Source organism: Aotus nancymaae, unplaced genomic scaffold, assembly GCF_030222135.1.
Source record: "Aotus nancymaae isolate 86718 unplaced genomic scaffold, 86718_ANA_hifiasm-v0.15.2.pri h1tg000062l, whole genome shotgun sequence".
NCBI classification, from domain to species: Eukaryota; Metazoa; Chordata; class Mammalia; order Primates; family Aotidae; genus Aotus; species Aotus nancymaae.
Window position 1 is genome coordinate 364,168 of NW_026988476.1, and position 14,470 is coordinate 378,637.

The following is a 14,470-nucleotide window of genomic DNA, read 5'->3' on the forward strand; positions in this document are numbered from 1 at the left end:
TAAAAATGGCGAAGTTGGTGGGTGTAGGATATTGGGAGTGATAGATGTAAGACATAATAGCCTGTGACTAAAGTCGTCCAAATTGATTTCCTTGAATTAAGGGCAATGTATATTCAGTCCTCTCTCTTGAGGTAAGTATAGATTAGGATTTTGGATTTGCAAGTTATAGAAACCCAATTCAAACTACTTTAAGCAAAAAAGGAATTTTCTGGCCTCTGTAGTTGATACAGATATAAGATTAATTTACAAAGAGACCAGCTCAGGAATGAGAACCAAGGATTTGACACTGCCAGATTCTCTTGCTGTCTCCCATCTCTGCTTGTCTATTTCTCTTTGAATGTTGGTCTTGGGCTCTCCACATGGTAGGAAATGGGGAGGGTGTTTATTTTTCTCAGCATCTGTGTCACACGTTCCCAGGGAGGATTCTGGTTGGCCCTACTTAGACTCCTGCCAGTGATGTGAGGTGCTTGATTAGCCAGTCTTAGGACACATGCCCATTCTTCTGTCCAAGGGACTACAGACTTTGCTCATGGAAAAGAGGGAGTAGTGATAGCTTTGGGCACACAAAATCAATAGCCGCCATAGTTCAATATGGTGAAAAACCTTCAGATTGCAGGGATGATCTAGTTCATTTTGCTTAGCCTCCAGGCAAGACCATCATGACATTTATACTTTACTGGCAACTTTTAAAACCTGAACTGTGGAATAATACTTAACAAAAAATTGTTTATCTCATGAAATGAAATCTGATACCTCTACCTTTCATTCTCTCTCTCTTTTTTTTTTTTTTTTTTTTGAGATAGGGTCTTGCTCTGTTACCCAGGCTGGAGTGCAGTGGTGCAATCATGGCCATAGCTCACTGAAGCCTTGAGCTCCTGGGCTCAAGCAGTCCTCCCACCTCAGCTTCCGGAGTAGCTGGGCCCATAGTCGCACACCACCATACATGGCTAATTTTTAAAACTTTGTAGAGACAGGATCTCCCTGTATCGCCCAGGCTGGTTTCAAACTCCTTGGCTTAAGTGATCTTCCCATCTCAGCTTCCCAAAGCACTGAGATTACAGGTGTGAACCACTGCACCCAGCCCACTCTCACTTTATTTATTTATTTTTTTGAGACAGGGTCACTTTATCACCCAGGCTGGAGTGCAGTGGTGTCATCACGGCTCACTGTAGCCTCAACTTCCCAACCATCCTCCCACTACAGCCTCCTGAGTAGCTGGGACCACAGGCATGTACCACCATGCCTGGCTTATTTTTGTATTTTCGGTAGAGATGGGGTTTGGTCATGTTGTCCAGGCTGGATCCACTCTCACTCTCTAAATCAGAAAGTTATCCATTTTGCTTTTGTTTTTTTATCTTAGAAAGCAGAAGAATTGGTTTCTTTCTTTCTTTCTTTTTTTTGAGACAGAGTCTTACTGTCTTGCCCAGGTAGGAGTGCAGCGATGCGATCTCGGCTCACTGCAACACAGAGGAATTACAATACTGTCTGTACTTAGACATTTTAGGTAGGGGGTGTGATCAAATGAGCTTCCAGCTGGAAGTCTGAGTACCTTTTTATTTTAAGTATAGTAGTTTTCCCAACCGACTCTGTAGATTTGGGCAAGTCTTTTCTCTCTTACCTACCTCTTTTTCATTTGTAAAATAATTAGGTTAAAGTAGATTTCTAAAGTCCCTTACTGCCTAACCATTTGAGTCTGAGGAAGCTTGAACAAATCCTAGTGTGAATATTTTTTAAACTTACAGGCTTGAACTTTTTTTGGAAGGGGACACTAGTAAATAAGTAGCATTTTCTCTCTCAGAGCCTTGGCCAGTACAGTTCCCTCAAGCTACAGAGAAGCAAATTTGGACTCAAAACCACCAGACTCCCAGTACTTGATATAGTAGGGGGTTGTCCCCAATTGAAATACTTCAATAATTTAAAGGGGTTTCTATCTCTTTAATATATCATAATGTTAGGGCTGAGCACAGTGGCTCATGCCTATAATCCCAGCAATCCCAGAGCCTTGGGAGGCCAAGGTGGGAGGATCACTTGAGGGCAAGAGTTCGAGACCAGCTTGGGCAACATGGCAAGACCTCATCTCTACAAAAAAAAAATTGTGTTTTTTTTTTAGCTGGACTAGGTGGTGGGTCCCTGTAGTTCTAGCTACTTGGGAGGCTGAAATGGGAGGCTTGAGCTTGAGCTCAGGAGTTTGAGGCTGCAGTGAAATATGATTGCATCACTGCCGTCATCCAGCCTGGACAACAGAGTGAGACCTTGTCTCTAAAAGAAAAAAAAAAAAGACTTGGTAATGTTAGAAGTATAATTTTTAAAATTTAATTATGTCTTCGGGAAGGTAGGGACATTAAACAGTGTCATCAAAATCCACTCAGGAACCAAGACTTAGACTTTGAAGGATTAGCCTGTTTATCCTTATAGAATTTTTAATAGGGATTTAGGAAAATATTTTGGACTTTTGGTTTTATCTCTGTTATCCCCACTAAGAACCAATTAAGTGACAAATCCTGGATTTGATTTTGGGAAAAGGACTATGCATAAGGAAGTAAAGACTCCCAGGAACATGCAGGCAATTAACATAGCAGAGGTCAGTGATGGAAGTAATCCGTTGGACTGGGCGATAAAGCGGGCTTGCTAAAACCACATTTCCTGTGCCATCAGTTGAGGAGTGTTTCATCGCCTACTCTGTCTATGCTGTATAACAATTAGATGTGTATGGTATTGTCTAATTACACGTAAGTTATCCTGATGGGAATTATTAGTGTTGACAGTATATCCTGTTTACAGGAGGAGAAAATGAATCCAGGGAAGGCAGCTACTCATTTATATCTCTTCATGCTAGATGTTATTCTTTATTAGGTTCTGTGGGAGTTTACTTAAAAAAGAAATAGAAATTACTTGTTCTCCAATTTCAAATCTTCTTAGGAAAATAATGGCACTTAGCTTTTTAAAAGACATAAACACATTTACCAAGCAAGTACAAAGGAGCATGTAGTAGTGAAGTACAAAAGGAAACTTGGCCGAGAGCCGGGGCTTACACCTGTAATCCCAGCTCTTTGGGAGGCTGACGTGGAGGGATTGCTTGAGGCCAGGAATTCAAGACCAGCCTGGGAAACATAGCGAGACCCCCATCTCTACAAAAAGTTAAAAAATTAGCCGGGCATGGTAGCCCATGCCTGTAGTTTGAGCTAATCAGGAGGGAGGATCACTTGTGCCCAAGACTTCAAGGCTAGAGTGAGCCATGATCATGCCCCTGCACTCCAGCCTGGGTGACATAGCAAGACCCCATTTCCAAAAAATGAAAAAAAAGTATATACCAATAAAATGCTATTCATGGATAAAATGTGGTCTATGGATATAAAAATTCATAAAATTAATAGAAACAAATGAATTCCTGATATATGTTATACCTGGACGAATCTTGAAAAAATGCATGTGAAAGGAGGCAGATACAAAAAGTAACAAACATTATTATTTCATTTATATGAAACATCCAGAATAGGCAAATCCATAGAGACAGGAAGTAAAGGAATTGTTGTTAGGGGCCAGCGGAGAGAGAGAATGGGGAGTGACTGCTAATGGTACAAGATTTCCTTTTAAGGTGATAATATTGTTCTTGAAATAGTGATGGTGGGTGCGCAACTCTGTGAACATACTAAAAACCACTGAATTGTACAGTTTAAAATTGTGAATTTTGTGATATGTGAATTATATGCCAGTTTTTTAAAAAAAGAGTTCATCTGTAATGAGCTGTGGATGTTTTCTACATTATTCATTTCTTGGAGTCCATGATATTCATTGATAAGGCAGATTTTATCTTTGCATATTCGTTGAGTATAGTTAGTTTAAAAATTAGTAGATTGATGTAGTTTTATGGCAGTTTAAAATTATGTCTGAGAGAATTTGGATATCTAGATATCTTTGGTTAATATAAGACTGTAATTATAGCAAAGACACTTTTTTTTAATTGCATTTTAGGTTTTGGGGTACATGTGAAGAACATGCAAGATTGTTGCATAGGTACACACGTGGCAGTGTGATTTGCTGCCTTCCTCCCCTTCACCTATATCTGGCATTTCTCCCCATGCTATCTCTTCCCAACTCCCCACCCCCCACTGTCCCTCCCCTATTTCCCCCCAACAGACCCCAGTGTGTAGTGCTCCCCTCCTGTGTCCATGTGTTCTCATTGTTCAACACCCACCTATGAGTGAGAACATGCAGTGTTTGATTTTGTGTTCTTGTGTCAGTTTGCTGAGAATGATGGTTTCCAGGTTCATCCATGTCCCTACAAAGGACGCGAACTCATCGTTTTTGATGGCTGCATAATATTCCATGGTGTATATGTGCCACATTTTCCCTGTCCAGTCTGTCATCGATGGGCATTTGGGTTGGTTCCAGGTGCAAAGACACTTTCAAATACTCATGATTGAATATTCCTCTGTAATTGATAATGAGATTTCAAATGGATTAAAGATTGCTCTGTAAAGAGGTTAACTGTTGAGATTGATACAGACTATCTTCAACATCTGTACATTGATAATATGTCATTTACTTACCGTTGTGCATCTGAGACTGCTTAATGAACCACAGAATTTCCCTTTCCTTCCCATTGTCTTCCAGATCTTTCTGTGGCTTAAAACCCCTTATTTACAAAAATAAATAAACAACCCGGTCTCATTTCTGATCATGTCCTAGAATTGATGTAGGGCAGGGTCCGGAGAAGTGGTGAGAGACAGCAGACAGCTTTTGTTAGTCTTCTAAGCCCACCACCACTTTCTCAACCCCATCTGTGTGTCCCAGTCTCACTCTTCAGACCTCACCTCATGGTGCTTTTCAGATTCTTTAATGAAATAGGAAACTGATTTTGGACATTTCTCTCAAATATAGCAAAGTCTTAGGAACTTGCGGTGTCCTTAAGAAGAAAGATCCCTTCTTATCTCCCTGCCAGTTTTTCTGTCTTTATGGCTCAAACACTAACTAATTTTTGCCCTGGAGGAATTGCACTTCAGACTGCTTTTGTGAACTGGTCTGAGGACATAACCATTATCTGTAATATATTTTTCCTTCTTTGCAGACATTCTGATTTCCCAGTAATTGTCTCAGAAAGGAACTTCTGAAATGCAAGCTACATGCACGTTAGGCTACTTTTATTGTGGACCCATTTTGAGAAAACACATCTCGAAAAGAGACTTTAGAAAAGCTAGTAAGAGCAAGTCATAGTGGAGATATCTAACACAAATACAAATGACAACAAATCCCAGAGAAGCCAGCTTCTCAAACAATGTGAAAACCAGAGGAAAACTCTAACTTGATTAAAATTAGTAAGTGTCACAACATTAGAAGGGAAGAGGGAGCCCGAAGGAAACAGGAACCCACCCACGCAGGCCTCACTGCTTGATGACTCAAGCAAATAGAAGCAAATTGATGTGGTATTCAAAGAGGTGCAATAGCTAACATCTGTAGAAAGGAATGTGCTGAAATTAAAAAAATAAAAATAAAAGAACTAAAAATATCAGTGGTGGCAATATAGGACAGGAAGGAGCCACAGTGCAAGAAATAGGTTATACTGAAGATGCAAGAAAGGTGGGAGTTTCCAATCACATTCTCACATAAAATCAATACCAGAACAGAAGTCATAGGGAAAATTTCAAAGTTCCCTATGCAAAAGAAACATTATAAAACATCACAACAGAAAAACAGTATGTATAGAACCAATGTATCTAGAAAACCTGATGAGGGTATATAAACTTTCAAAAAGTAAGACTACCAGAAGAAGTAGAAAAGATTGGAATATACAACTTATAAATAATCAGGGAGAAAAGTTATACAAAACTTTTCTGAAATGAAAGCCCACCTCAGTATGGTTATTGAGAGTTTATGATATTCCACAACAAAAAAATTTCTTCCCTTCCTGGATACTTAAACCATTTCCAGCAGAAAAGAGAAGATTTTAAAATGTGGTAGTTGAAAACAGCTTGAAACCTTAAACTTGAAAGAAGAAAAAAATCCACATGAAGCTAGTAGGAAACAATAGCTTCCTGGATAACAGACCATGCAGTTTTCTACAGTTGGAAACATTTTGAAAACACCTACAAAAAGTAATGGAACTTTGAAAGCACTTTATCAAAGAGTATTTAACTTTAATCAAGAGTATTTAGCTATTATCAAAGAGTATTTAACTGTTATATAAATAAATAAAATTAGCCAAGTTTTCAGACTAGCAATGCCCAATAGAACTTTCTGCAGTGATAATGTTGGAACACCATCCAAAACAGTAGCCACTAGTCACTTAAAATGTAGCTAGTGGGTCTGAGAAACTGAGTTTTAAGTTTTATTTACTTTTGGTCAGGAGTGGTGGCTCACACCTATAATCCCAGCACTTTGGAAGGCCAAGGTGGAATAGTCGCTTGAGGCCAGGAGTTCCAAGACCAGCTTGGGCAATATAGCAAGACCTCTTCTCTGCAAAAAAATTTTAAAAAATTAGCCGGATATAGTGGCACACATTAGTCCTAGCTACTTGGGAAGCTGAGGCCGGAGAATTGCTTGGGCCAAGGAGTTTCAGGCTGAAGTTATGGTCACTCCACTGCACTCTAATCTGGGGGACAGAGCAAGACCCTGTTTTCCAAAGAAATAAAAATAAATATTCTTTACTTTTTATTTAAGTGTAAATAGGCAAATATGGCTAGTGGCCAGTACACAGCATAAGCCTTTAGACCATGGTGCAAATTGCAATGTGATCATGTGGAATCCCATAAGAAATTTCAGATTTTGCCAGGATAGAATGAAGTGGGAAGGAGGACAAACATAACAATATAAGTTTTGTATCACTCCTGAGTTTATAAATTTTTTAATTGATAATAATGAGAATAGTTATGTGGTGATGTTTTCAGATTAGGAAAATCAATAGGAAAAAAAGCAAAATTGCAGATACTGAAAAAGATGTGGAAGAGGATATATCAAGCTGTTATTAGAGCTTACCTCTGTGGAGGGGAGTGATGTTTTGGGGCAAGCGGGGAGTAAAAGATTACCACTTTTAATATACTTTAGTGTGTATTTATATATCACATAAATCGTGTACTTTTTAGAAATTCTGTATTATATGTAATTAAAAATAAGATGAATGAGGAAAATAAGATTTTAAAGTTTTTTGAAAAAGGAAGACAATAGGCAGCTTAGTTTTTTTTTTTATTTAAAGAGAAATGAGAGTTTTACATTTACAAATCCTGTTAATTTTTTTTAATGACAGAAGAATAATAATAAACCTATAGGATAATGGAGTATAGCAAAAATGCACCATTTTTTATGTTTATGCAAATAGACTGATTAAATTTATCAAAATAAAAAGATGAAATGATGATTGCTGGTTGAAAACTAAAGTATAACAATTGTTGCTTATGAGACTAAGGGACAAACCAGCTTGCCATACCAAGTGTCAAGAAAAGCAGGACTGGTAGTTACAGTATAAGATAAATGATTTCAGAGGAGAAGCCGAAGAGAAACTGAGTTCACAATTTGTCAGTAGCAAGAACATGGGAGACACGTTAGTGAAATCATATGATGAATGAATGATTATCAGAACAGAGAAACAAAATATGTAAAAAGCTGGCAGAAATGCTATAGAAGTTAAAAAATAGAATTGTTCTTAAGAGGTGTCACAGTATATGTAAAAACCCTAGAGATAAGAAATTTGGGTGTGAAGACTTGGTTTTGCCATGAATTAGCCCTGTGGCCTTGGTCTTAACCTCTCTCCCTCAATTCATTATGTGCAGTGAATACACTGGGTTAGATGACCTTACGTATTTCCCCACTTTTAAGTTCTGTGAGACTTCAACATTTCACTATTAGAATATGAAAATTAAGCAAATAACAAATTAGTAAATTATAGGGCTGGAGATAGCAAGAAAGGTGAAATTAAGTGACAAAGGAAAAATAATGGTAATTGAGGAATTTTTTCAGTATTTCCTCCTTAAAAATTGGATGTAAAAGGATTTTGAAAACATATTTGGAGTCTGAGGGAGCCCAGTGAATAACCAACACCCTTTTGCTTGCTTATGCTCTGAACACTGAACAATAACTCAAAGGAGTTGTATAAGGATCCTGAAAATCACCTTTACTAGTGGTAAATGCGACATGCTTTAGTGTGTGAGTCAAATGGGTTTGCTAACTGAACTCCACAGTTAGACTCACCACCCACCCTGTCCCAAGCAGCAGCAGACAGGCTGTCTTAGAAGAAACCATGAGAACTTGGGGCTCTCTGTGAAACCTCTCAGATGGAGCTGAATTGAGCACATCCCATTTATTCTTAAATTGATGCTTAAATGAGTCATCCTTTCCAGAGGTAAAGTAATTAAAGGAGACTAGTACTATGTGGTGGAAATCCATCCTCTTAGAAACCAGAGAGAGGGGAAAGGTGTTTCCCCCAGTAATAAGTACTATTTATTCATGGTAGAAAAAACCCAGATGCAGAAGAATGCATAGCAGTCATAATCTAAAGATAAGCACTTTTAAATTTTGGTGTCTATCCTTAAAGACTATATATTATTATTATAGGTAAGTTTTAAGCAAGAATAGAATCATTTATGTGTAGAATATGATAATTTCTAAAATAAATCAAACACTGGTAAATGTAACTCAAACTGGTGATGGACCTCTGCCCAGTAAAATGAGTGTGGTGGACATGTCCATAGAGCTGCCCAGGCCAGCGTGTCCTCTCTGGAATTTTTCTGGTTCTCAAGGCTGGACCCTTAGCAGCTACATCTCTATTCCCTGACTCTGCCTCTTACGCTGTAGCTGGCTGATCCAGGGGTGCATAACTAATCCAAAGTGGGCTGGTGAGGTTTTTTTTCCCTCCCAAGAATTTGGAATTTTGAATTGAAAGACAGAGATGGGAAATCACTATAGCTGAACCACATTAAGTCCATGGGCTGCAGCTGAGGTCTTGAAAGCTGCTTGGGTTTCTATTCCTTTTGAGACTTGTTAAACTTTTTGGAGCTTTGTTGTTATTGTTTTACCTTAGATTAAAAATGAAATTGAACAGAATTGTTGGTAACTTACAAAAATAATTCCCCTAGTTCAAATTTTAGAAACTTTGAAAAGGTGTTTCTAAGTAACCTATTGTGCAAATGGCATTTTGACATTGAGGTTAAATTTTAAAACTAAAATTGGTTTATTGCCAGTGGAAATGGAAAGGACACAAGAGAGAGGAGTTTATGGTGCATATTTTCTTTTCTTTTTTTGAGATAGGGTCTTGCTCTGTTGCCCAGGATGGAGTGCAGGGGCATGATTTTAGCTCATTGCAGCCTCAACCTCTTGGGCTCAAGTGATCCTGCTGCCTCACCCTTCCAGGTAGCTGGGACTCCAGTCACATCACCACGCCCAGTTAGTTTTTAACATTTTCTGTAGAGATGGGGTCTCACTCTTTTGCACAGGCTGGTCTTAAACTCCTGACCTCAAGTGATCCTCCTGCTTTGGCCTCCCAAAGTGTTGAGATTATAGGCGTGAGCCACTGTGCCTGGTCCAACATGTATTTTCAAGGGAGATTTTGAATATGGCAAGTTCTCTAAATTTTTTTTTTGATGAGGTGTGCTTATTCTTGTCCATCTATTCTTAGTGGACCTCAACAAAGCAGTGCCACCACCTTAGAGTGCATTTTGGAAAATTGTGAGGATATTTCATTTGCCACAATGACTGGAGATGCTACTGGCTAAATGTCCTACGACACGTGAAACAGTCCAACTTAATGAAGATTTGTTCTGCATCCTCCTTGGCTTCTGCACATCTCCCCAGGCCAGACCCTCTACAAATATAAATGGACCATTTTGTAGTACATATTAATACTGAAAAACCTTCATGAGAAATCAAAAAGCTTATTAAGTTAGAAGAAGGTTGTGGTCTTAGTTTTTTGTTGCTGCTTAACAAGAATACCATGAACCTAGCAGCCGAAAACAACACTCATTGATTAGCTCACAGTTCTCTTAATTCAGAAGCTGGGCTTGACTGGGTTCTTTGTTCAGGGGTCTCATAAGATTGAAATCAAGGTGTCAGCCAGGCTGGCTGATTTCTTATCTGGAGGCTCCAGGGGAAGAATCCACTTTCAAGCTCATGCAGGTTATTGGCTGACTCTAGTTGTAGGTGTGAGATCCCCACTTCCTTGCTATCTGTCAGCAGGAGGTCACTCCTCAACTCTAGAGGCTGCTCTCCAGGCCTTGCACATGACCCCCGCTGCAGCTTCAAAGCCAGAGTGGCCTGCTGAATCCCTCTTGTTCTTTGAATATCTGACTTCCCCTTCTGCCACCACCGGGAGGAGACTGCTTTTAAAGGGCTCATCCGGTTGGGTCAGGTCCACCCACAAAATACTTATATCTTCAAATCAATTGACTTGAGACTTTAATTACACTTGCAAAATCCCTATACTGCAGTACCTAGATTAGTGTTTGATTGAATAGCCAAGGAACAGTAATTGTGGAGGATCATCTTGAGAATGCTGTCCTACCACCATTGTTGGTTTGAAGAGAGAAGCTTAAGTGAAATGAAAGTATTGTCTCAAAATAATTAAGTAATTTGTTATCTCTGCACATTCTGTTCTGTAAGTATTGCAACATTAATAGCTTGCATATTACTTGAAAAGGATTTCAACACAGTAGTGAAAATCATTGAAAATCAGTTTTGAGACTCCTGTTTAAACTTCAATTATTAAATTAATGGAGACACATGAAATGCAGTGGATTTCTTTAACATAGACTAATATTTCATACTATTGCCTGTGTGTGATGATATGAAATCTAGGTTGTGAAATGAAAATTTTACTTTGGGGTAGCTCATCTTCTGTTTTGTCCTAAAAGTATCCTTTGTTACACAATGGCTTTATTGCTTCTTGCATTAGAGTTTTTTACATCTAATTCCTCCTCTATTCCTTATTGTACCATTTAAAGAATACACTTTCAAGGTCTTTTTACAGATTGGCACTGCTTGTATGTCTCAACAGGATTTCAAGGCAGAAGGAAGGATCTTCTGCCTTCTGGGATGGATTGGGATGCCTTTGGGAAGGATGGATTTTTGGATACTCTCTTCCGACTTCATCCCATGGCATAACTTAGGAGATTTTGACACCACACTTTATAAATAAATAAGACCTAGCTCATTTGAGATAGTAATGTACTTCTTTAATTTCTCTACTTTGATTGTTAATACTTTAGCGTATTATTCCAACTTCAGATAAGGTTACTTCTTTATTTCCATTATTATCTTAATACTCTTTTTTTCCCAAGTATTAGTCTGTGCCTCTACATCTGCCCTTTTATTTTCATATACTTGTCCACAGTGGTTTCTGATATTCTTATTTTTAAATCCAAACTTATTTATCATAAGTTACCATGTACATCTGACTGCATCATTATGTCCGCATTTACAAGTTGAAATGCATATTTTGAAAAATAAATTACTTTATTTCTTCTTTTTCATGTCAATTGGGACATTGTATTTATTTGCTTTTGAAAATTTTGTGTAGGTAGGTCATTTGATGTATGAATTTCTTTTCAGAATGGTAGAGGAGGTATTATAAAATGATTAAAAAGGGGAGAGTGCATCTGAGGACTGAGACCTATTGCTCTGTCATGCAAGGAAGGCATGCTAGCCATTCATTGCTGCGTGTACTCCTCTGCAGTGTCCCATTGCTAATGAACAGCCTGGATGTCTGTTTTTTTTTTTTTTTTTGAGATGGAGTCTTGCTCTGTCACCCATGCTGGAGTGCCATGGGTTACTGCAACCTCTGTCTCCTGGGTTCAAGCGATTCTCCTGCCTCAGCCTCCCAAGTGGCTGGGACTACAGGCATGTGCCACCACGCCCAGCTCATTTTTTATATTTTTAGTAGAGACAGGGTTTCACCATGTTGGCCAGGCTGGTCTCAAACTTCTGACCTCAGGTGATCTGCCATCCTCAGCCTCCCAAAGTGCTGGGATTATAGGCGTGAGCCACCACACCCAGCCAGCCTGGGTATCTTGCTGCATACATGGATAGAATAGGTTTTCTGGGCCAGATGCAGTGGCTCATGCCTGTAATCCCAGCATTTTGGAAGGCCAAGGCTGGTGGATCACTTGAGCCCAGGAGTTCAAGACCTGCCTGAGCAATATGGCGAAACCTGTCTGTACAAAAAATACAAATATTAGCCAGGCATAGTGGCATGTGCCTATAGTCCCAGCTACTCAGGAGGCTGAGAAGGGAGGATCACTTGAGTCTGAAGAGGTTGAGGCTGAAGGAAGCTGTAATTGTACCACTGCACTCCAGCCTGGGTGACAGCAAGACCCCTTGTCCAAAAAAAAAAAAAAAAAAATAGGCTTTCTGTTTAGGCACTGTCATCTGTCTTCTTGTTTCAAAGAATGTTTTTCATTCCCCATTTTAATCTACATCTGTCTTTTAGTTTTCCTCAACTTTTAGGCAGGAAGTGTAGCTTACCATATCAACAGTTTAGTATTTACTTAGCAGTGTTTTCTTTTGAAAAATATTGTAAGATTTGCAATGTGTTAATTTTGTTCTCCTGTCAGTTACCAGCAACATTGTGCAGCTTGGTTTGTTTTTTTAATCCAACCCTTCCACTTCCCTCCCCCCAAAACTGAGTGAAATAGTAGTTTTTGAGCACGGTCTTATCAGGCTCAGGCATGTTTTAGATAAGCTAAGTCTTGTCAAATTCTGGCCTCTGTAGAGCTCTCATAACTAATGAACAATGAAAGAATACAATAGAATAGAAATAAAACCTAAGTTCTTGATCCTGGCCATCATTTACTGCCCTAAGCAAGTTGTGCAGCTTCTCTGAGCCTTGGATTTCTTGTCTGCAAGTAGAGATTTTGTGTCCTGCCTATCTGCTAGGTAATCGTTAGGATCAAACAATATAAAGACTGCTGCAGAAATGTAAAAATTCTGAAATGCCCTGCAGTAGCTATTAGGTTATATCATCTAGAAAAACTTTGGTCATTAAATCTATCTTATAAATGGCTTCAAATTACTCTTTGTCACCACCACCACCACCAGAGTTAAAGCACTGCTATATAAAGGATGAGTTGAAAGGTGATTTAGAAGGACCTAATTTGCCAGTTGGATGGCCATTGAGATGGATTGGAGATGGCAGTCTCACTCAGGGCACTGGAAATAAAAATGGAGAAGACAGACCCCAGAATCATCAGCAGGACTTGGAAACTGGTTTTATTTGAGGATAAGGGGAAGGAAGGACTGTTGAACCCCAAAGACTGGGAGGTTGGTTATCAAGAGGCATCACGAAAGTGTGTGCTTCCCATTGAGGCTGTGTTCGAACCACTGCTGCGACTCTCAGATGGAGCTGTCCAGAGGCAGCTTGGGATGTGGGCCCAGATCCCCAGGAGAGAGGGTTGGGTTGGACTAGGGAGCACCCCTGCAGTGAGATCATTGAATGAGGCAAGATAGGGACTGAGGGTGGAACTTAGTAAAATGAATGTCTGTGTTGAAGGGCCTGCCAGGCAAGGAGAGCCAACAAAGGCTCTCTCACCCCGTGTTCCAGAGTCCGTGGCGGTTCTGTTCTGTAGCGTATGGGACATGGAGATGCTGTACACTTACTGCTCTTACACGTTTGTGCATTATAAAAGAGCCCTTCTTGTCTGATAAGCCACTGAGTGGGAAGATTAAATCTTCCTCAGAAAATCCTTCAAAGATACACAAACTAAAAATGAACAAACAAAACGGAGCAAGAATTTACATTTTGTTGAGTAACCTATAGCAAAGTTTAAAAGTGGAATGGTTGTTTTCATATTTAATACTGCTGGCAGGTGCTGCTCTATTCTTAACTGAAACAGTTTATATGAAATAAAACTTTAATGCTATTGATTTTTACTAATTCTCCTCTTTTTTTCCTCCTTTTCCTCTAGGTTTTACATTGTGCTATAGGTAAGTATGGATTCCCCCCACCCCCACTATGTAGGCTGGATTCTGCTTGTTTAAAAAGTCACAGATGAGAGGCTCGATTAATTTCTATTGAATATTGAAAAAACTAAATGATTTAATCATCATGTGTGAAACTGCTGAAATTAGAGTGGCTTTCAGTTTCTGAAATCATGGGTACTATTTAGATGTTATATGACTTAACACTTCATTAAAGGTCACAGCTATTATTCTGTTAATTTAAAAGAGATGTCTCCCACCTTCTCAGTACGAGGGTAATAGAAACATTAGCACGTTTATAAAAATGTGGCTGGAGTTCTGGTGCTGGGCTATGTTGAAAAGCCCTCTCTGTAATCACTTAAATGGTATAATTCTCTCTCCTTATCTTTAAAATTGGAAGACTGCATATATTGCCTACCTCCCAGGTGAATATTACATGTATGTGAGAGGGATTAGAAAAGTACTAAGTATAAAGGGTTATACAAATGTAGGGGATTTCTACTAAAAGCAGATACAGTATGTTTTCTTTTTGTGGGGAGGGATGAGTTATTAAATTTTGCCGTGAATTTTATTA

General features: G+C 39.0%; 1 protein-coding gene across 1 annotated transcript in view; it reads left to right on the plus strand.

Moving 5' to 3' along the window:
* Positions 1–14,470, plus strand: part of HACD2 (3-hydroxyacyl-CoA dehydratase 2) — an 86,809-nt gene that overhangs the window by 3,174 nt on the left and 69,165 nt on the right. Inside the window, exon 3 of the mRNA XM_012476223.2 lies at positions 13,884–13,902. Within this exon, the coding sequence (XP_012331646.1) occupies positions 13,884–13,902 (19 nt within the window). The remainder of the gene's footprint in view (positions 1–13,883; positions 13,903–14,470) is intronic.